The following is a 23,668-nucleotide window of genomic DNA, read 5'->3' as shown; positions in this document are numbered from 1 at the left end:
GACAGAGAACAAAACCAAACATACTAACAAAATAAAATAAATAGAATAGATATGTACAAGTAAAATAAATAGAGTAACAAATATGGACAAACATATATACATATATACAGGTGCTGTGGGGAAGGGAAGGAGGTAAGATGGGGGGTTGAGGGGGGGGACGAGGGGGAGAGGAAGGAAAGGGCTCAGTTTGGGAAGGCCTTCTGGAGGAGGTGAGCTCTCAGTAGGGCCTATTCTCTGCCCACAACAACCAAACACTACTTCCCACCCTACAATGCCACTCTTCATTTGAGGCTATCAATCAATCCATCAGTGATATTTATTGAACATTTACTGTATGCATAGTACTAGACTATCTCCCCCTTCTCCAACCCCCCGGCTCTCAACACTCTCTGTTACTCTCCCATCCTTCCCAGCAGTATCCTCAGAGGAACTCTCCTCCCTCCTCTCAAGTGCTACTCCGGCCACCTGTGCTTCTGACCCCATTCCCTCTCATCTCATGAAATCTCTCGCTCCATCCCTTCTCCCCTCCTTAACTGCCATCTTCAACCGCTCACTCTCCACTGATTCCTTCCCCTCTGCCTTCAAACACGCCCACGTCTCCCCCATCCTAAAAAAACCCTCTCTTGACCCCACCTCCCCTTCTAGTTATCGCCCTATCTCCCTCCTACCATTCCTTTCCAAAATCCTTGAACAAGTCGTCCACACGCGCTTCCTCGAATTCCTCAATGCCAACTCTCTCCTCGACCCCCTCCAATCTGGCTTCCGTCCCCTACAGTCCATGGAAACTGCCCTCTCAAAGGTCACCAATGACCTCCTGCTTGCCAAATCCAATGGCTCCTACTCTATCCTAATCCTCCTTGACCTCTCACTGTGGACCACTCCCTTCTCCTCAACACGCTATCCAATCTTGGCTTCACAGACTCTGTCCTCTCCTGGTTCTCCTCTTATCTCTCCAGCTGTTCATTCTCATTCTCTTTTGCGGGCTCCTCCTCCCCCTCCCATCCCCTTACTGTAGGGGTTCCTCAAGGGTCAGTTCTTGGTCCCCTTCTGTTCTCCATCTACACTCACTCCCTTGGTGAACTCATTCGCTCCCACGGCTTCAACTATCATCTCTATGCTGATGACACCCAAATCTACATCTCTGCCCCTGCTCTCTCTCCCTCCCTTCAGGCTCGGGTCTCCTCCTGCCTTCAAGACATCTCCATCTGGATGTCTGCCCGCCACCTAAAACTCAGTATGTCCAAGACTGACCTCCTTATCTTCCTTCCCAAACCCTGCCCTGTCCCTGACTTTCCCATCACTGTTGACGGCACTACCATCCTTCCCGTCTCACAATTCCGCAACCTTGGTGTCATCCTCGACTCTGCTCTCTCGTTCACCCCTCACATCCAATCCATCACCAAAACCTGCCAGTCTCACCTCCGCAACATCGCCAAGATCCGCCCTTTCCTCTCCATCCAAACCGCTACCGTGCTCGTTCAGTCCCTCATCCTATCCCGACTGGATTACTGCATCAGCCTCCTCTCTGATTTCCCAACCTCCTGTCTCTCCCCACTTCAATCTATACTTCATGCTGCTGCCCGGATTATCTTTGTCCAGAAGCGCTCTGGGCATATTACTCCCCTCCTCAAAAATCTCCAGTGGCTACCAATCAACCTACGCATCAGGCAAAAACTCCTCACCCTCAGCTTCAAGGCTGCCCATCACCTCGCCCCCTCCTACCTCACCTCCCTCCTCTCCTTCTCCAGCCCAGCCCGCACCCTCCGCTCCTCTGCCGCTAACCTCCTCACCGTGCCTCGTTCTCGCCTGTCCCGCCGTCGATCCCTGGCCCACGTCCTCCCGCTGGCCTGGAATGCCCTCCCTCAGCACATCCGCCAAGCTAGCTCTCTTCCTCCCTTCAAAGCCCTACTGAGAGCTCACCGACTCCAGGAGGCCTTCCCAGACTGAGCCCCCTCCTTCCTCTCCCCCTCCTCATCCCTCCCGCCATACCTCCTTCCCCTCCCCACACCACCTGTATATATGTTTGTACATATTTATTACTCTATTTATTTTACTTGTACATATTTACTATTCCATTTATATTATTTTGTTAATATGTTTTGCTTTGTTGTCTGTCTCCCCCTTCTGGACTGTGAGCCCACTGTTGGGTAGGGACCGTCCCTATATGTCGCCAACTGGTACTTCCCAAGCGCTTAGTACAGTGTTCTGCACACAGTAAGCGCTCAATAAATACAATTGAATGAATGAATGGATAAATAATACAGTGCTCTGCACACAGTAAGAGCTTAATAAACATGACTGAATGAATATCTGTAATTTATTTATTTATTTATATTAATGTATGTCTCCCCTCTAGACTGTAAGCTCGCTGTGGGCAGATAATGTGTCTGTTTAATGTTATATTGTGCTCTCCCAAGCGCTTAGTACAGTGCACTTCATATAGTAAGCGCTCAATAAATGCGACTGAATGAAAGATTGAATGAGTGCTCAATAAATATGATTGAACGAAAGACTAAATGAACAATCACTGCCCTCATGAAGCTTACAATCTAGCTAAATTTCTCAATTTAGGTGGTTATTTTTGCTGGAGCAGCTTCATAATAATAATAATAATGGTATTTGTTAAGCGCTTACTATGTGCCAAGCACTTAGAATGGTGCTGCTTCGTTTTCTATTTTATCCCTCCCAAGAACACCTTCTATACAATTTATTCCAAGAGGGTATTTCTCCAGTGTAGCATTTCTATAACGGCAGGAATGCATCTCATTACCCTTTGATTACAATCTTCCAGCCAGTTTTCGATTTGCTTGATGGGGCTCAGCTCACATCACTGCAAATGTGAATGGGGTTTTCTACTCCTATTTCACAAGGTCCTAAAAGTGATGCTATAATTAAATACCAGCTCAATCATGTCATCTTCCTTGCCCTTTTCCACTAACTTGGGTTTGAGCGCGGAAACAAATTTGGCAGATACGGCTGGTAATCTCAAAATAACGATGTCTCATTCTGTTTCCAGTTTCTAAAAAGCTTTCTTCTTTGGCATCTAAGCCTCACAAATGTATATCACACACAACTAAAAAGAAAATATTGCTTTTCTGATGAGGTGGTTTGACTAGGGTAAGCATTTAAGTAGTTAATGCCAGGCTTTGGAATTAATTGTCTCGATTAATCTGAGACATTCACACCTCGGCTGGTGCTGCAAGATTCCATCTGTTCTAAACTCTAAAGTCGGTTGACTTGCAGGACGAAAGCTCTATTTGCAATTGGTGTGCCTGAAGAATCTTTATTTTTAAGCTTTGATCGTAGGTTACATAGAATATAAGAACAAAAGTGCTGTGATCCCACACCCGCGTTGGATTTTTATTGCCTAGGGTACAAAAATCATCAGAGGGGGGTGGGAAACAGACTTGGTTTTACACGGCTGGTTACATCCAAGGCTCCTTTTCAGTTTGTTCATACTTTGTGGTGTTAAATCTCTTTCAATATCATCAATCGTATTTATTGAGCGCTTACTATGTGCAGAGCACTGTACTAAGCGCTTGGGAAGTACAAATTGGCAATTGGCAATACGGAAGGCTCATTTCTCATTCTCCATTACCCAAGCATTATTCGCAGGGAAGAAGAATCAGTGAGATTGGATGCCACTAAAGGACGAATGCCATCAGCAAACACACCATCAGTTCTTCCACAACATGGATTTTCGCCACACGTTTTGGATAGAACACTGCTGGAGAATTAGGGAACACGCAACCAACAATCTGGAGAGAAGGTGGTGCGATGATGGGAGAAGTGGTTCAGCACATGTTTGGCATTGGACACCGTATATCACAATGCTGGAATTCTTTAACCTGTGCGGGGTTAAGAATGTAATCTCCGTGCTGTAGGAGAACTTAATTAGGGGTGGGAAGTGTGCACGATATTCTTAAGGAAAGCACATGGTTCGTTCAACCTATGACAGAGATGAGATGACGGTCATCCCATGAATCAGTGGTTGGGTTTCCGTGTCCAAGCACTTGGCGAGCAAGCAGCCCTAGTCCAAAAAGATAAGAATCAAATGCGTTGGCTTATATGACCATCCCAGGAAATGCCACACAAGATACCCACAGCACGGTGTGGTTTTCAACTACTGTACCACTGAAACTCAAAGAATATGGGTGCTCAGCTCAAGGGATGCACTTTTCTCCCCCTCCCTCCAGGCAGGCATCTCCTCCTGCCTTCAGGACATCTCCATCTGGATATCTGCCCGCCACCTAAAACTCGACATGTCCAAGACTGAACTCCTTGTCTTCCCTCCCAAATCCTGCCCTCTCCCTGACTTTCCCATCACTGTTGATGGCACTACCATCCTTCCCGTCTCACAAGCCGGCAAACTTGGTGTCATCCTCAACTCCGCTCTCTCATTCACCCCTCACATCCAAGCCGTCACCAAAACCAGCCGGTCTCAGCTCCGCAACATTGCCAAGATCCGCCCTTTCCTCTCCATCCAAACCGCTACCCTGCTCGTTCAATCTCTCATCCTATCCCGTCTGGACTACTGCACCAGCCTCCTCTCTGATCTCCCATCCTCCTGTCCCTCCCCACTTCAATCCATTCTTCACTGTCTTTGTCCAGAAACGCTCTGGGCATGTTACTCCCCTCCTCAAAAATCTCCAGTGGCTACCAATCAATCTGCGCATCAGGCAGAAACTCCTCACCCTGGGCTTCAAGGCTGTCCATTACCTCGCCCCCTCCTACCTCACCTCCCTTCTCTCCTTCTCCAGCCCAGCCCGCACCCTCCGCTCCTCTGCCGCTAACCTCCTCACTGTGCCTCGTTCTCGCCTGTCCCGCCGTCGACCCCCGGCCCACGCCATCCCCCTGGCCTGGAATGCCCTCCCTCTGCCCATCCGCCAAGCTAGCTCTCTTCTTCCCTTCAAGGCCCTACTGAGAGCTCACCGACTCCAGGAGGCCTTCCCAGACTGAGCCCCCTCCTTCCTCTCCCCTTCGTTCCCCTCTCCATCCTCCCCACTTTACCTCCTTCCCTTCCCCACAGCACCTGTATATATGTATATATGTTTGTACATATTTATTACTCTATTTATTTTACTTGTACATATCTATTCTATTTATTTCATTTTGTTAATATGTTTGGTTTTGTTCTCTGTCTCCCCCTTCTAGACTGTGAGCCCACTGTTGGGTAGGGACTGTCTCTATATGTTGCCAACTTGTACTTCCCAAGAGTTTAGTACAGTGCTCTGCACACAGTAAGCGCTCAATAAATAAGATTGATTGATTGATTGATTTTCTTTCAATAAGGCACAAGGGCATTGGATGAAGATGCTGAATGGGCACAATCTAAAGTTTCCTAGGTTCTTAGTGCTAGGAATCCACAACTAAAGCTAAATAGAAACCACAAGAAAACCCGAGGGGCTTTTTTTTTTCCCCCAGAACTTACAAAGAGACAGAGAGTAGATTTTTTCTGCACGTTGGTGATTTCACTACTGAGAATTAATTACTCTTTCAAAGATGTATATTTTTCTTTTGGAGTAGTCCAAAATGGGATGTGTTTGTGTTGCACTGGAAAACTTGGATGTGGTCGGGACTGAGCAGTTCAACGCATTCTGGGGCCTTTGGAGATGCATTTTTACAAGTAGCTGGGCAGCTGACAATGCTACTTCACACAACGGTACACGGATTTTTTTCCTATGGTTTTGTCTCAGAAGTTAAATAATTCAAAGGTCCCAGAAGTTTGTTACCCGGTGACATAAATGCCATTCAACAGAGATCTCTAACATATTGCAACATACCAAGACAGGGGGAAGAGAAAAAAAAATGTCAGTACCCTTAAAACTTCATACCCAGGGACATTCATTTTAGTGGCTACACAAACTGCCAAGGGGAATCCACAGAGGGACTCATCTTTTGAATGTCCATTGCCACTAGATGGAACCACTAGCATACTTCAAAAATTGAAATGATTTTAAATTTATCAACTACCTCCTGCTTTGAGGCTTTTTCCTGCTCTTTGTTGAAAAGCTCAAACAATTAAAACTTTACTGCGAAATCAATTTTCCAGTGAAGCAAAACAAAAAGCTAACATCGACGGGTAGGGAACTACGCCCTCAATCCGTACCGGGCTTTTGAAATCCCCAATGTGGCACACATCTCTCTCAGGACTAGATTATGATTTTCTATAATCCAACTCTTGTCACGTATTTTGTCACATGACGGACAGACTGAGTTACTTGCCAGATTAAGCCATGCTTGCCAGGAAGCATTAGCGGTGAGCCTCTGTCCCAAACTGCACCATACAACCGGCGAAGGAGAGTAAAGGAGAAAGGGGAATGAAAATAGAGATACACAGAAAGCAAGAGTGAAGTTAATCAGGCAGGTAAATAAAACAGCACCATGTACAGAAGACATGACCTTTTAAAAAAAAAGTTTCCAGGTGGACAATGTGCAGACAAGCAAAAGCAGGTGAAATAAATTTTCAGTCCTCCTTCCCGAGAACAGATTGTGAAATAAAATGACTAGGAAAGACGGGCCCTTGGGTTCTGTGGGTTTCGCGGGATCCTTACCAGTAAAGGGGGTTTGTTTTGAAGGGGAAAGGAGGGCAGCTGAACTAGACAAAAGGAAATGCCTTTCCAGTACCTGTGAATCGCTGCAAATAGGTCTTCTGTAGTTCTTGGTCTACTTGGAGTCATCACCTCATCACTGTCTTCTTCCTTACCGTTGGCAGCTGGCTGGGAGGCAGGGCTAGCGGAATCCACCTCAAACACCCCGGCTGCGGAGGAGCAAGTGAGAACACACCAAGGAAATTGCTTGAGTTTCACTCAGCAGGCGAAACACCGACAGCATCCTCACTGCCGCTCGACAAAATGCAAACGCCACAGGGAGTACCCAGCGGTCCGCGGTTTGATTTTCAATGAGAACGGAAAGAAAGAGGGAAGAGGGGGGAAAACGTCAAGGGAGCTGCCCGACAGGAATTCCCATGTTCGTTTTTCCCGGAGAGCAAAAAGCCTTTCTTAAGCCTTCCTGTAAATTCTACGGAGATCGACTGCCGTTCTTTCGACTGTACACTATTCGACATGGCTCTACATAAACATCATCAAATCCTTCTGAAAACTTCCTCGCTTCTGCTTTGCTTTCGACTTTAGTTTGCCCATCGCCCTATGAGAGAATAGGAGATCCAAACCCCGAACGTTGCTGATCTGGGGCTATCAATCGCCTCTGAGCCCACTCTTAAGGCGTAAGACCCCGGAGGCTCTGGGGGGCTTTGGCCGCCCTTGAAAGGACTGGAGAATGAAAGAGGAAAGCGAGACTTACCCCTTCCATCCTCCTGCGAAGGGGGGAGGCCCCCGTGGGCACCGGGACCCCTACCGCTCTCCGAATGGACGCCTTTTCCCGTGGCAGTGGTCTCCTCCTCCTGTCTGGGAGCTTCTCGAGCTGGTGATGCAGCAGGCTGTACCATCGAGGCATTGGCTTCCGTTGCCTCACGGACGATGGAATCGGCTCCTCCCTCGGGAGCCGCCCTGCCACAGTCCGTCTCATCGGCGCCGGGTCCCACTTCCAAACAGTCTCGCACCTCTTCGCGGCCCGTAGCTCCAGTCCTTCTTCTCGTTGGACTGGGTGTTTGGGCTTTCTGCTCATCCGCGAAATCTATGTGCGGGGGTGGCACCACGAGGAACAGTTTGGGTTTCTTTGAGATCGGGGGCGGCTTCCTGCCGGAGGGAGGGCCACGTGTCTCCTTTGGAGAGCCCAGTCGCTCCTGGAGCCGTGCGGGGCTGAGGCCGGGGTGAGCCCTCTCGGCCGGCCCCGGAGCCACTTCCTCCACGTCTGTTCCCGCAACGGTCGCTTCGGAAGGCCGAGTCGGAGGAACGGCAGCTTCGAGGCTTTGAGGGCCAATGGGCTGAGCTGCGTTATCTCGCTGACCCCAACGTGAGCTCTTAGCGGGAGTCGGAGGGGTGCTGTTCACACTGGCAACCTGGGTTTTGATCTCCTCCTCGCTGCTATTTGGGGCGCTCGGAGGAAGGGATGGTTTTAAAGGATAATGTGGCACACCTGGAGTTATTTTTCCCTGAGATTTAGTTTCAGCTGGGGGCCCAACCGACTGTGCAACTTCTGGCCCCGGGGTTTTTTTCACAGGCCTCAAATGCACCGTCTGCAGGACTTGAGTGGTTATTAAGGGCATTGGTGGTCTGGGACTTTCCTCCTTCCGGGAAGGCTGTTTTAATGTACCATTGGCCGACTCTGGCTGGTCGTGCTTTCTAAAAGAAGGCCGGGCATCCTTCATCAGTTTGGGGTCAAGCGGCGGGGCTGGCGGAGGGACTGAAGAGGGCCCGGGCGGGGAAGGAGGGGACGGGAAGGGAGTCGGTGAATCGGACAGGGCTGTACTTAAGGTTGGGGGTGGCGGGGGGAATCCCTGATCCCCAGAACTGAAAGGCGTCAGGGCTTCTGGAGGCGGTGGGGGGAAAAGCGGAGAGGGAGGCTGAGGCGGTAGCCCCGTGGCACCCAGCGAGGGAGGAGGAGGAGGAGGGAGAGGGGCCTGCTCGGGAGCCCGCGGAGGCCTCGGGGGAGAAGGAGGAGGAGCCGGGGCGCCGACGAACGGGTCCGACCTCTTCACGCTCATGCTCCCTTCGGCTGACGTGTTGGACGACAGAGACGTCGAGGACGAAGAGACGGACACAGACGAGATCAGAGAAGACTTCCTTTCAGGCACTTTCGGTTTAAGCTTCGACTTCCCATTTCCCGGGGAGGCGGACTTTAAAAATACAGGCACCGGAGTGAGTGCGGTGGGGGTATTGGACTGGCTGGAGTAGCCGCTGGAGGGAGAAGTGACTCTGTGAGACTTCTCCGGAGAAGCGTTCTTTGGTTTGGCAGCCCCGCCGCCGGGCCCCGGTGGCAGAGGAGCCCTAGGCCCATCGTGGAGGCGGCCGGCAGGATCGTCGCCAGGCGGGGCTGCCGCGCCGGGTGGGTACGGCAGCCCCCCGGTCTTTGCCGGGTCTTCTGGCACGCCAGTGTAGTCGATGTAGTAGCCCCAGGGGTCCGTGTACTCCGACCGGACGCTGCTCGTGTCACTCTGGGAGGGCGTGACGGGGCACAGGGAATACATGTTGGGCGCCGTGGCGGACATCATGCTGCTGCTGGCGCTGACTGTACTCTGGCTGCGGGAACGCTGAAGCCACGGCTCCTCGTAGTCGCTGCAGGGGCTCTGAGAGGGCGAGCTGGCTTCCTGGCACTGGAGGTTTAACTGTAGGGATTGCTGGAGGGTGGCGATGAGCGTCTCGTTCAGCACCTGCCCGTTCGACTGGGCGCTTTTCTTGGGGGCCCTTTGGAGGGAGTCCGTCCGGGACGGGGGGAGAGGCGGCTTTTTGGCCTTCTTCAAGGAGATGTTGCGTGAGAGGGATCGGTCGCAGCAGTCTGTGCGGTCCCCAGGGTTCTTTGGAGCTCTCCCATCGGAGACATCGATCGCCCCGGGCCTGGGATGCCCAAAGCCATTACTGCCCCCGTACCGGCTTCCAGACTTGAGTCCGGAGTCGGTGTGCATGGAGGTGTAGTAGCCGTCGTGGTCCACCGAATACAAAGAGTTGGTGTCTTCTCTGACCGACGTCCTGTCTAAACTGCTGCTGCTCCTGTTACTTACGGGAGTGGAGTAGCCGCCGGGGGTGGCGTAAGGGGGCCTGAGGGGAGATGCCTTCTCCGGAGACTTACATGCCCAATGTTCTGTACCGCCGTACCCTCTGTCCCCCGAGCCACTGGACTCACTGCGGCCGTCGCTATCCTGGGAGTGGTTAAGAAAACTCAAGTTGTTCCTCCAGCCGTAGGCCGGGTTCTGGGGTCCGGCCTCACCATTTCCCGGGGCGCTGGGGCAGACAGCGGGATCGCAGAGGGTGTCTGAGGTCTGCGAGTGGCGGGTAGAGCTGCTCTCGCTCCAGTTTCCACTGGAAGACTGGTGATCGTCTTTCACCGCACCGACGGCTGCGGGATAGTCGCGGGGCTTCGTTTTAGCGGAAGACGAGGCGCTGCAGACCTTACTGTCTGGCTGCCCCGTGCTCTGGGTCGTATGAATGACTATGACCTCCGAAGAGGACGACAGCGTGGCATTCGGTATGACGCACGTGGAGTATGTCGCGTGAGGGGAAACCACGCATGCTGGGTTGGGTCCTTTTTCGCTCTCAAAGTGACCCAGTTCCTGGAATTGAGGTCTCGGAAGGGCCCCGGTCCACGGACCGCATCCCACGTGTACCGGGCTGTCGGCCCCTTGCATTTTACTCATCTGGTAGGGCAGGAGGCCGGCCAGGTCTTCCTCTGGGTCGGAATTGATCGGTGCCCGGTCTAGAGGCTGCAGGGACACCCTGGCTCCGGGTCGTGGGAGGCTGTGGAACCCCACCTCGCTGTTTAGGCGGGAAGGGCCCACGATGCCGGCAGAATCGCTCAGCACCGACATGTTGCTGGACGAGTTAGACAGCTGGCTCATCTGGGCTGCAATGCCCTGCCCTTTCTGGGCCCTGATTCTTCTCATGGATGGGGGCACCACTTTCACCTCATCCGTCTGGGAGCTGGAGTCCCTGGTTTCAGAGCGCTGCAGGGTACAGCAGTAGCCGTCCATCCTTCCTAGCGTGGAGCAGTGATCTGGGGCATACACAGAGTGACCACGAAAGTCGCTCTGGCCAGTGCCAGTAGCTGGTGGCAAAGCAGAAGTTGAATTACTGTCCGACAACGAGTATATCCCAAACTTCCATTCCACCCCTCACCCCCACCTCTACCCATGGTCAGCTAAGCAGTTTTTTCTTCTCACATGACCAACTTTCCCCATCCATTTCGCTTTTATGTCCCTATAGCACTTACACTGGGAAAATATCTCTGGACAGCTCCTGAAAAAAAATCCTGGTTATTAATTTTCTAAACAACAATTAAAATAACAACAACAAAAGCTTCCAGGAGTAGAACTGGGTTCTGAGCAAAGTTCCATGAGACAAGGCCTATTGGGCCCTGATGACTTGGATCCCAGAATCTGCATCTTATGAAAAGGGATGTTCACCCTCTGTGTACCAAGCCAAAGGGGTTATACACCCCCTAATCTTAAGGCCTCCATTCTTTCCAATTTAGTCATGAAGAGTGAAATTATGCACCTGCCCTGAAATAAAGCGTTAAGAAACAATAATCATTTTATTCAAAATAAAGGAACTCCAGAGGGGGGAAAATATGATTTACAGACCCATCTGTGTTTCAAACATTTCATTCTCCATCTTGAGCCATAATCGTCTGCTGGTGACATTCAAAATTTTTATCGCAATCTGTTGTGTTACAGACAGAAAAATGTAACTTCTGGTGGGGAATAAGCAACAGGAACAGATGAGCTTGTGTCAAATCGAAGTTCAGATGCAATGCAGATCCCCTCAAATTGTCATTATTTATTGGCTGGAACAATCACAACAGAACTTGGGAGCTGTTTGTTAGGTAAATACAGAGAAGGGAAGTAGAGAGGAAAGGGAGGGTAAGCAGGGCTGAATTTTAGCCTTTCCCTAGGAAAAATCTCTAGTACATTTTGGAAAGCCAGAGCCTGACCTAAGGTGAGCCAAAGAACGCATAACTATCATTACACTACAGCAGACTTAGAAACGCACAGCCGCTCGTGACTATTTTGTATGCTCTGGATAAGAAAGAGCCTATTGTATAAGCAACCATTCTACCGTGCTGTACCCGCAAGGGTTCAGATCAAGTCATGGTTCATATCGAGTCAAAGGGAACTTGCTGTGAACTAAGCAAGCTGTCCCCGGAACTAAGCTCCGAGGATAAAGACAAGCGTCTGCTAGTTGCCTCTTCTTTAGCCCTTATTCCTTTTTCCCCTCCAATGCCCCCATCAAGCACAATCCTTTCCTCTCTCGCAGTTAGGGAAGAGAGTTCCCTAGCTAATGTGCATTTTCTATCAGCGTGCTGCTAGGTGGTATGAATTACAGGCAGATGATCACAGCCCCAGCCCAATTTGCTTGGATGCTACTTCCCTCAGCCTAGTGGTGGGGAGAAATTCTGAAGATAATGGATGAAGACAAGCTGCCCAGTTCCCCCCATGGAGAGGAGATGAAGGCCAAGTTTTCTCCCGAGGAACACCTACTGCAAAGAATGGAGACATGCCAAGGGATTCATTAAGGTCTTCTACAGAGCAGCTGGTGTGGAACACAGAGGGGAAGCTAAATATTAAGGGACAAAAGGTGAGAGGTTTAGTCAGCATCTTTTTGAGAAGGGTGTTTATGATGTGGAGGTGTAGCACGCTGCCTGGGTTCCATTTTTAAATCATTTGTGATTTCCAAATTATGAACTGTATTATTACTCTATTTTCTTTGTAATATTACTCTATTTTCTTTGTACATATTTATTCTATTTATTTTATTTTGTAAATATGTTTTCTTTTGTTCTCTGTCTCCCCCTCCTAGACTTTGTTACTGATATGCTTTTAGCTTTAATTCTATTTGTTCTGACAACTTGACACCTGTCCACATCTTTTGTTTTGCTGTCAGTCTCCCCATTCTAGACTGTGAGCCCACTGTTGGGTAGGGACCGTCTCGATATGTTGCCAACTTGTACTTCCCAAGCGCTTAGTACAGTGCTCTGCATCATCATCATCATCATCAATCGTATTTATTGAGCGCTTACTATGTGCAGAGCACTGTACTAAGCGCTTGGGAAGTACAAATTGGCAACATATAGAGACAGTCCCTACCCAACACTGGGCTCACAGTCTAAAAGGGGGAGACAGAGAACAAAACCAAACATACTAACAAAATAAAATAAATAGAATAGATATGTACAAACAAAATAGAGTAAAAAATATGTACAAACATATATACATATATACGACTGAATGAATGAATGAACATCAATGCTTACAATTCATCAAACCCCTAAATGCTTTTGCTTTATTAATGAGATGAGTTTGGGGGCTTTTTTAAACAAATTTTGAACAATGCATTTTTTATTGGTCACAAGGCAATGGTCTAACAATTTAAACATGGAGAAGGTGACAGTTTATATTCCGTCTGTGAATGAATGCAAAATGGAATAATGGAATAACTGAAAAACCTGAACGTACGCCAGTCAAGTTTTTATTCAATTCAAACCACAACTTGTGTTAATATGGCCATTACTTCTGGGTAATTTAGTAATCTGATTCAAATATGAGTTATTTCTGTTTCCAGAGAGTTTTAAATAGGTATGAAAACAGGCTTGATAGTGATTTAAAACGGATCACTGTAAGGTTTGCTGATCACAAGGTATAGAAATTTACCCCCTGTGAGGAGACTATAGGAGCCTGTGAATATTAAACTTGACCAGAACAACAGAACAAGACAAATAACTATAGCTGCAAAATATCTGGGCCTGAGAGGTTATTTACTCTCATTATTTTTTGAAGATCAAAATGTAGTTTTTTTCCCCAGTACTGATTATCTGTGCAAACATAATATCTTTCAGCAATTCAACACATAAACAGGGACAATAGCTATTTCTGGTTGAAAGGTGAGAGAATATATTTTTGCAAAGCCCATGAAGATATTCAGAACTTCGGAATATCACAAAATTAAGAACAAGGAAATGGTTACTGCTCCGGTTCTCTCACCCCTAGTGTCTATGTGAATTACTCTGTTGACAAAAATCAAAGTCATCAGGCTTGTGCCCCTCTCCCCATTTCCTTCCTGCACCCGTATCCGCTCTCTCACCTTTTCTTGGCCAGAGGTCTCCACAAGGACTTCAACACATACACAGACGTTCCCGACGACCTTTCCGCTCCTCACTCCTCAACTCCACCAGCCTCCTGCGCCATCCCACCTCACCCACTCCCCAACTAGGACATATATTCATTCTCATCTCTACTCGCTGTACAATCCCTAACCTCAACAACTTTGAAATTCTACTTTCTGGCCATAACCTCAGTCAATCATATTTATTGAGCGCTTACTGTGTGAAGAGCACTGTGCCAAGTCCTGAGTATTCTGTAACAGAGTTAGTAGACATGTTCCCTGCCCACAGTGAGCTGATAGTCTCCTCAATACATCCTCTCCCACAAAACTGACCTGACTCACCTAGAACCTTCCGATCTTTTGACCCTCTCCAATTATCCCAAGTCATCATTGCCATTGCCCTGTTTGGTCTCCATACCCAACCTAACCTACTATCTCTTGGCAACAAATTCAAGTCCTCAACTCTACCCTCTTCACTGAACTCAACTCTCTTATTCTCCTGATCCTCCACAGAATGCTGCCTCCATTCTTGTGCTCAAGTCGTGGAGCACTGCTGAAAGAAATCCAGTCACCAGGCTGACTTTTTCCCTCTTTATAGCTCATCCTTAGTACAGTGCTCAAGCGCTTAGTACAGTGCTCTGCACACAGTAAGCGCTCAATAAATACGATTGATTGATTGATCCTCACCTGACTTACCTCTGCCCTCTCCTCTGCCCAGAAACAGTACGTGTCCACCCTTATTGACTCCCTGGTGGCCTGCACCACGTTTCAGATATTTACATGATATAGATGCAAATTGGCTTTACTACAACTGACTGGATTACCGGCCTGCCTGGAACCCACATCTGTTCATACTCTGTCTAGCTGAAGGGGTTGATTTACAGCACGTTCATGAGCCGGATCCTCTGATTGACTCCTCTAACCAGGATTTAACTAATTAGAAGAACTGCCAATTTTCTGATGCAATAAAACCATAGTGGGACTCAGAAACCAAGAGAATCTTTCTGAAAAATCTAAATCAGCATCCTCCCTCACTGTCCTGTAGCTCTGAGAGGGGTTCTGGTTGCTGTTGACCCTCTGAGAGTCGGAGAGGAGGTGCAGGAGGACTTTGGGGGTGTTGCATTATTGAAGGAGGACAGAGAGGCCAGTCTGAGAGGGGTACAAGATGGGCTCATCTGAATGTCCCACCTTCCCGCTTCCCTGGCTCCTCCTCACCGGTCACTAGGTCAGCAATTAACACAGTTAAACCATTTAGACAATGGATGAGGCCCCACAGCCCGCATGCACATATGTGTAATTTATTTATCATTATCATCATCATCAATCGTATTTATTGAGCGCTTACTATGTGCAGAGCACTGTACTAAGTGATTGGGAAGTACAAATTGGCAACATATAGAGACAGTCCCTACCCAACAGTGGGCTCACAGTCTAAAAGGGGGAGACAGAGAAATTTATTTATATTAATGCCTGTCTCCCCAACTTGACTGCAAGCTCCTTGTGGGCACAGAACGTGTCTACTCTGTTGTATTACACCTTCCCAAGTACAGTACAGTGTACAATGCTCTGTGCACAGTAAACACTCAATAAATACCACTGACAGACTGATAGGTGAGATACGGTGGCTGCTTATCCAGTCTTTGTGAAGGACTTAGCCAGATTGTAGTTCAAAATGATGATAATTCTTCAATGAACTGTTTCAGACTTTTGTTTCCCTTCTTTAACCTCCCCCACCTTTCCCATCTTTTGCCTATAATGACCTCTCCATTTATTTCATCAATAAAATTGAAACTATCAGGAACAAACTCCCTAAACTCTCCCTTGCACCTCTCCAGTCCTACCCTCTTCCTGTTCACTCTTTGACTCTCCCATCCTTCCCAGCAGTATTTCATTAGGAGATCTCCGGTCTCCTCTCAAAATTTATCCCCTCCTTCTATGCCTCCAACTCCATTCCTCCACACCTTATTAAAAACTCTTGCCCCCTCCTTGACCCTCCATCTTCAACCTTTCAGACTTCAATGACTCCTTCTCCTCTGCTTTCAAACACTCCCATGTATCCCTTGCCCTAAAGAAACTCTCCCATGACTCCACAGCTTCCTTTAATTACCACTCCCTATCCTTCTGGCCCCACGTGGGACAACCTGATTACGTTGTACCTACCCCAGAGCTTAGAACAGTGCCTGGCATATAGTAAGCACTTAAATACCATTATTATTATTATTATTTCTTTCCAAACTCAGCGTGACTCAGAGGAAAGGGCACGGGCTTGGGAGTCATAGGTCGTGGGTCCTAATTCCGACTCTTCCATTTATCAGCTGTGTGACTTTGGGCAAGTCACTTAACTTCTCTGTGCCTCAGCTACCTCATCTGTAAAAGGGAGATTAAGACTGTGAGCCCCACGTGGGACAACCTGATTATCTTGTATCTACCCCAGCACTTAGAAACAGTGCTTGGCAGACAGTAAGCGCTTAACAAATACCATCATTATTATTATAATTATTACTATTATACCTGATGCTTCCCCTTTCTTTCCTCCATTTTCTCGACCACCAGCCTTCTAGCTTATGCCCCTTCCACTGCAGAAAACAGTCCTCTGTAAGTTAACCTATGACCTCCTTCTCCATTCATTCAATCGTATTTATTAAGTGCTTACTGTGTGCAGACCTGCACTTCCCAAGTGCTTAGTACAGTGCTCTGCACACAGTAAGCACTCAATAAATGATTGAATGAATGAATGAATGCAGGACACGGTACTGAGCACTTGGGAAGCATAAGTCGGCAACAGATAGAGACGGTCCCTACCCAACAACGGGCTCACAATCTAGAAGGGGGAGACAGACAACAAAGCAAAAAAAGGAGACAGGTGTCAAAATCATCAGAACAAATAGAATTACAGCTATATGCACATCATTAACAAAATAAATTGAATAGTAAATATGTACAAGTAAAATAAATAGAGTAATAAATATGCACAAATATATACAAGTGCTGTGGGGAGGGGAAGGAGGTAGGGCGGGGGGGATGGGGAGGAGGAGAGGAAAAAGGGGGCTCAGTCTGGGAAGGCCTCCTGGAAGAGGTGAATTCTCAGTAGGGCTTTGAAGGGAGGAAGAGAGCCAGCTTGGCGGATGTGTGGAGGGAGGGCATTCCAGGCCAGGGGAAGGACATGGGCCGGGGGTCAACGGCGGGACAGGCGAGAACGAGGCACGGGGAGGAGATTAGCGGCAGAGGAGCGGAGGGTGCGGGCTGAGCTGGAGAAGGAGAGAAGGGAGGGGAGGTAGGAGGGGGCGAGGGGATGGACAGCCTTGAAGCCGAGAGTGAGGAATTTTTGCTTGATTAGCAGGTTGACAGGCAACCACTGGAGATTTTTGAGGAGAGTGACGTGCCCAGGGCATTTCTGTACAGAGGTAATCCGGGCAGCAGAGTGAAGTATAGACTGAAGCAGGGAGAGACAGGAGGTTGGGAGATCAGAGAGGAGGCTGATGGGAGATCAGAGAGGAGGCTGATGCAGTAATCCAGTCGGCATAGGATGAGAGATTGAGCGGTTTGGATGGACAGGAGAGGGCAGATCTTGGCGATGTTGTAGAGGTGAGACTGGCAGGTTTTGGTGACAGATTGGATGTGTGGGGTGAACGAGAGCGCAGAGTCAAAGATGATACCAAGGTTGCGGGTTTATGAGACGGGAAGGATGGTAGTGCTTCTACAGTGATGGGATAGTCAGGGAGAGGACAGGGTTTGGGAGGGAAGATAAGGAGTTCAGTCTTGGACATATCCCATCCTAATCCTCCTAGACCTCTCAGCTGCCTTTGATACTATGGCCTACCCTCTTTTCTTAGAAACACTATTTAAACTTGGCTTCATTGATGCTGTCTTCTCCTGATTCCTCTCCTACTTTGGGTCACTCCTTTTTAAGTCTCCTTTTCTGGCTCCTCCTCTGCCTCCCACTCCCTACCTGTGCTTCTCCCCTAGTTCTGGGTCCCCTTCTGGTCTCCCACCACACCCACTCCCTCAGAGAACTCTTTCACTCCCAAGGCTTCAGTGACCAACTCCACACAGATGATTCTCAAATCTACATCTCCCGCTCTGACCTCTCTCTTCTGCTGTCTCTCATTTCCTCCTGCCTTCAAGACATCGCTACTTGGACGTCCTGCTAACACCTCAAACTAAACATATCCAAAACAGAATCCCATGTCTTCTCACCTTCACGCTCTCCTCCGCACATCTTTCCCATCGCTGTAGACAACATTTTCATCCTCCGTCTCACAAACCCGTCACTTTGGCATTATCCTCTCCTCCTCTCTCTCATTCAACCCACATACATAGTCTGTCACCAAGTACTGTCAGTTCTCCCTTCATATCGCTAGATGAATCCCTCCTCTTCCGCTCCATCAAAACTGCTCCTACTCTGATCCAAGCACTTATATCCCACCTTGACAACTGAATCAGCCTCCTTGCTGACCTCCCCGCCTCCTGTCTCTCCCGACTCCAGACCAGACTTCAATCTATCACCCAGATCATTCTTATTCTAAACATTCTGCACATATCTCCCCCCTCCTCAAAAAACTTTCTTTGATTGCCCATTCACCTGCATAGCAAACAGAAACACCTTACCCTGGCTTTAAGGCACTCAATCGGCTTTCCCCTTCCAGCCTATCCTTGCTCTTTTCCCAAATCAACCCAGCTTCACTCCGCTAATACCAAAATACTTACTATAACCCAATTTCATATTTCACTGTTAACCCCAAGGCTCCTGCCTTGTAACTTCACCTCCCTTCACATCCGACAAGCCACCACTCTCTCCCCATCTTCAAAGCTCTACTAAAACCATATCTCCTCTAATAAACCATCTCTGAGTAAACTCTCAGTCCCCCACCCTAGGGAACTGCACTGCCTATGCACTTGGGACTATAAAAATAATAACAACAATAATAATGATGCTTGTTAAGTGCTTACTATGTGCCAAGCACTGTTCTAAGCACTGGACAAAGTACAAGTTAATCAGTTTGGACAGTCCCTAACCCACATGGGGCTCATAATCTAAACAGGAGGTAGTACAGTTTAATCCCTATTTTACAGATAAGGTAACTGAGGCATAGGGAAGTTGAATGATTTGCCCAAGGTTACAAAGCAGAGAAGCAGCGTGGCTCAGTGGCAAGAGCCCGGGCTTTGGAGTCAGAGGTCCTGGGTTCAAATCTTGCTCCACCAATTGTCAACTATGTGACTTTGGGCAAGTCACGTAACTTCTCTATGCCTCAGTTACCTCATCTGTAAAATGGGGATTGACTGTGAGACCCCCGTGGGACAGCCTGATCACCTTGTAACCTCCCCAGCGCTTAGAACAGTGCTTTGCACATAGTAAGCGCTTAATAAATGCCATTATCATTATTATTATGTGGCAGACTGGAATTAGAACTCAGGTTCTCGGACTCCTGGGCCCATGCTCTTTCCACTTGGCCTTGTTGCTTCTCTGTACTCCCTAAGCACTTTGAAACTCTCTTTCCACTTGGCCTTGTTGCTCCTCTGTACTCCCAAGGCTCTGTACTCCCTAAGCGCTTCAAAACTCACCCAAACCCCAGTCCCAAAGCCTTTATGAACATAGCGCTGCAGTCTGTTCCTTCCCCTACCTGTAATTGATTTTAATATCTGTCTCCCCTTGTAAATGGTAAACTCTTTAGGGGTAGGGATCGTGCCTACCAATTCTATCGTACTGTACTCTCCCAGGACTTAGTACAGTGCTGTGCATACAGTAAGCATTGAATAAACATCAATGATTGACTGACTGGTTTCAAAATCTACCCCATCTCTACCCGTGCCTCTGAACCCATCCCTTCTCACCTTTTAAAAACCCTTGAAGCCACCTCCTTCCCTCTCTGGCCACTAATCTGCAACAATCACTCAGGAGAGTTCCTTATTCTCTCCCTTCACATATTCCCACATCTCCATAGATGTTAAAAGAAACAAAACCTTTTCTCTGTTTCTCTGTGTCTGTAACAATTCAGTTACCCCAACATATCCTTCTATCCATTCCTGTCCAAAGCCACAAATCTACTCAAACTCCCTTCTTGACCCTCTTCAATCCAGTTCCCACCCCCTTCACACTACTGAACCCACTCACTCCAATGCCACCAATGGCCTCCTTGAAAAATCCAATGAACTCTACTCTTTCCTCATTCCCCTCGACTTCTCCAAAGCCTATGGTTTTAGGAACAGTTTTTTTCTTGGGTCTCCTAATCTCTCTGCCGATGCTTCTCAGCCTTTCACCAGTGATTTATCTGCCTCCCATTATCTAACTGTGGGTGTCTCTCAAGGTCCTTGTCTAGGTCCCCTCTGCAATACATTGTACACTCACTTCCTTGGGAAACTCCTCTTGCTTCAACTACCAACCCTATGCTGATGCCTCCCCAATCTACCATCCAGCCCTGTCCTCTCCCCTCTGTTACCTTGAATTTCCTCCTGCTTCAAGAACATCTACAGATGGTTATCTTGCTTAGCACCTTAACCCTAATCCATCCAAAACTGAACTCCTCATCTTCCCTCCCAAATCCTCTCCTCCATTTAACTTTCCTGTCCCAGTTGACCACATCACAATCCTCTTAGGCTCTTGAAGTCATCACTGTGTCATAATCTTTGACTCTTTCCTCTATTTTCAGCTGGTTTTCCCTCTAGAACAGTTCTGGGATCCAATCTTTCTCTCCATCCAGACGCCAAACACTTTTCATATTCCAGCATGACTACAGCATCAGTCTTCATGCTTATCTGCTGCCTTCAGTCTCCCCCCTCTGCTATTTACCCTCTCTTCTCTCACTACACGCAACACTACATGCAATTCCTTTCAAGCCAACCTACTGTCTTGTGCCTCGGTCATCTTGACCTCTGGTTCATACTGTTCCATCTGCCTGGGACTCCCTCTCCCTTCCAGCAAACCACAGTTGCTCCCATCTTCAAAGCCTTCGAAAATCACATCTTCTGCAGGAGGTCTCACCTGATTAGTCTCTCATCGCCCCATCATACCCACCCCAAATACTACTCCAGCCCTTCTGCATCACCTAAGCACTTGGGTACACACATCTCTCTGTAAGCACTAATGTTTCTTCCTTTATACTGTATTATTTCCCTCTCTCTGTAGTCTGTTTTAGTGTCTGCCTCCCCCACTAAATATATGCACATTGAGATTAAGGATCAAGTCTACTAATTCTACTTTAGTCTCCCAAGTGCTGAGTATAGTTTCCTACACATAGTAGGCACTCAAATGCTACTCACTGAGGTCTTGGGGAGAAATCACTGATCATATTCTGCCTTTAAAGAAAGTTCACATATCTCCTGGTCCAAGACGATGTGAAAGACTCCCAGAGTCAAGAAGCTCTGTTTCAAACTACTGAGAAAAATAAGAACCAAATTTAAGGCTCGTAATGGGAGACAGAATACCACCAGGTCCGAAGGAGGCAAGATATAGCCCCTGCATTGGAACTGAGCTGCCAATTGGATGGTATTGGGGAAGGAGCATGGCCTAGTGGAAAAGCATGGGCCTCAGAATCGGAGGATCTGGGTTTTAATGCCAGCTCTGTCACTTGCTTGCTCTGTGACCTTGGGAAAGTCACTTAACTTCTCTTTGCCTCAATTTCCTCCCCTGTAAAATGGGGATTAAACATCTGCTCTCCCTCCTATTTAGACTGTGAGCCCCATGTGGGACAGGTTCTATGTCCAACTTAATTAGCCTGTACCTATCCCAGCACTTAGAATAGTGTTTGACACAGAGTAAGCGCTTAAGCAAATACCACTAAAAATTGGCATTTGCACTTCAGTCTGCAGCAGCTCCTAATACGCTGTGGTCTCTGAGCCAGTCACAGATGGATTCAGCTCCTCATGACGCTACGTCCAGCAGTTCTGAGGAGCTTGGCATGGGAGGGTGGGATGCTTACTACCTATACAATGGAAAGATTCATGACCTCAGATTGTCCTTCCATAACCATTAGGGTGGCTAGCGAAGAGATGACCATCTATTAGACTCCAATGGCATTTTTTTCTTCCCCTCAAGAGACTGAAATTGGGATGGCTTTGCCCTATAATCATAAATGAGGATCAAACTCGGCCACCCTGTATTGAGGACTGTTAAATGAAAATATGGATGTAGGGACTCCATCCTGGATCCAATTGGGAGTTCTGAGTAGGCCCCAGAGACCAGAATTGAACCAGACTCCATGCCAGGCAAGATCAAAGTTGGGATTTAATTAGCAACACAAATGGGGGAGGGGGAGGGGAGAATCACACTAGAAAATGCTAAAAATCCACATCTGCAGAGCACTACTTAAAGCCACTGAGATTTGAGTTTGTCAGGGAGAGGCTGAGGATATGATTAACAAAAATCAGAAGTCATGTGCTTGGCCATGTGGCTGCCTGAGAGGTATGCCTGAGAAAAAGCAGAGAAATGGGATTTAGTTTAAGATAAAGCCTCAAATTAAGAAAATAAGCAAATTAACCTATTCTAGTTTCTTTCTCCCCAGGTAGGGCTTAAGTAGAGAAATAAATTCACTTTATGGAACTCTCTTCTGGTTGAGACTCTGAAGTAGGAAGTAAACTCTTCACAGCCAACAGGAATCACCAATTGCCTGCTGACCCTTCGACCCGCTCCCAGGAGAACTTGGCTAATTGTCCTCATCCTCCCTCCCCAGCAAGGACGGAAGAGTCAATCCCCTCCTAAAATGTTCCAAACTATTATGGGAGCTCCTAGAGTATTCCAAACTGTTCTGGTTGGGGAGGTTGTCCATCTGTCCGGTCTAATCTTGATGCCTAATACCACTACCCTGCTCCTCTAAGCACCCTGTCGCTACTGTTAAAGACAGAATAGTGGGCTGGATCGACACTGGTCTCAACCAGTAATGGCACTGTTTATGTGTGGCAGGTTCAGAGACTATCAGGAACCACCAGAGGCTGCTTCCAGTCTTCAGCTTTCCTCCCTTCCCTGGCTGAAAAGTTCCCTAGGCCTGCCCCAGAGGGATAAAGTGTTCCCCGTAGTTGCTTTTCAGAAAAAGACAACACCTATTCTTTACTAAACCATCTGACTGCTACCTCAAGAATTCTGAAGGCTCAAGGGACACGGGACTGAAGGCATCCTGGATAATCCAAGTTCGTTGATTCTGGGTCTTCCCAACCTAGGTGGGGTTGGCAGCCTTTTCCCAACCAGAAATGGGAAGCAAACCAACACTGAGTTTAAACTCTTTGGGAGGAGATTCAGCTTTAACCCTCCCTCCTTTATACTCCATGCTGATGCATAGATCAACTTCTTGAAGAGTTCCTTGGCTCAAAACCCTTCATTTGCTACCCTCTGCATCACAAAGAAAACTCCTCACAATCGGCTTCAAAGCTCTCCACCAATTTGTTCCACCTTACCTATCTGCTGTTCTCCACTTCCCTGTATTCGTTGCCTCCATCCTATCACTTACACTCTACTCCAGCTTGGAACTCCCCTCCTTCATTCACAACCCTCCTCAATTCCCTTGTCCTCCAACAAGCCTTCCAGATTAATCTCCTACCACCCTAAATCGAATAAGCCCATCAGTCAACTCTGGTGTTCATGAACTTATTTACACCCATCCTCAGCCCTCCTGTATATGTTTAGTTAAGAGTACATTTATTTTGGCTACTCTACTCACAGATACTTTTACATCTGTTTGTCCCACTAGTATACAATAAAATCTTTGTAGGCCAGAAACATGTCATTTCTTCACTTTGTACTTTCCAAGCACTTAGTTCATACACTGCACCGAAATGCACACTCAGTAAATACCACTACTGCTACCTCCTGCCCCTGCAAAGAACCCCAACCAACTTCATCTTCATGGTATGTAGTTGGTTTTCATCTTCGTGGTATGTAGTTGATTCTTCCAAGGTCGCTGACTTCTCTTTGCTTATATTATTTCAATACTAGTCTGTCCGTGCACTGTCTCGCTAACTAAACAGTC

General features: G+C 47.8%; 1 protein-coding gene across 3 annotated transcripts in view; it reads right to left on the bottom strand.

Moving 5' to 3' along the window:
• Positions 1 to 23,668, bottom strand: part of NHSL1 (NHS like 1) — a 187,064-nt gene that overhangs the window by 2,613 nt on the left and 160,783 nt on the right. For all 3 annotated transcript variants that reach the window (XM_038760182.1, XM_038760189.1, XM_038760197.1), the window contains 2 exons: positions 7,303 to 10,659; positions 6,628 to 6,760 (listed from right to left, as the gene is read on the bottom strand). In XM_038760182.1, coding sequence (XP_038616110.1) covers positions 6,628 to 6,760; positions 7,303 to 10,659 — 3,490 coding nt within the window. The remainder of the gene's footprint in view (positions 1 to 6,627; positions 6,761 to 7,302; positions 10,660 to 23,668) is intronic.

The sequence above is a fragment of the Tachyglossus aculeatus genome, chromosome 2 (genome assembly GCF_015852505.1).
Source record: "Tachyglossus aculeatus isolate mTacAcu1 chromosome 2, mTacAcu1.pri, whole genome shotgun sequence".
In the NCBI taxonomy this organism is placed as follows: domain Eukaryota; kingdom Metazoa; phylum Chordata; class Mammalia; order Monotremata; family Tachyglossidae; genus Tachyglossus; species Tachyglossus aculeatus.
Note: the sequence above shows the minus strand (reverse complement) of the source record. Positions and strands in the feature narration are given on the sequence as shown.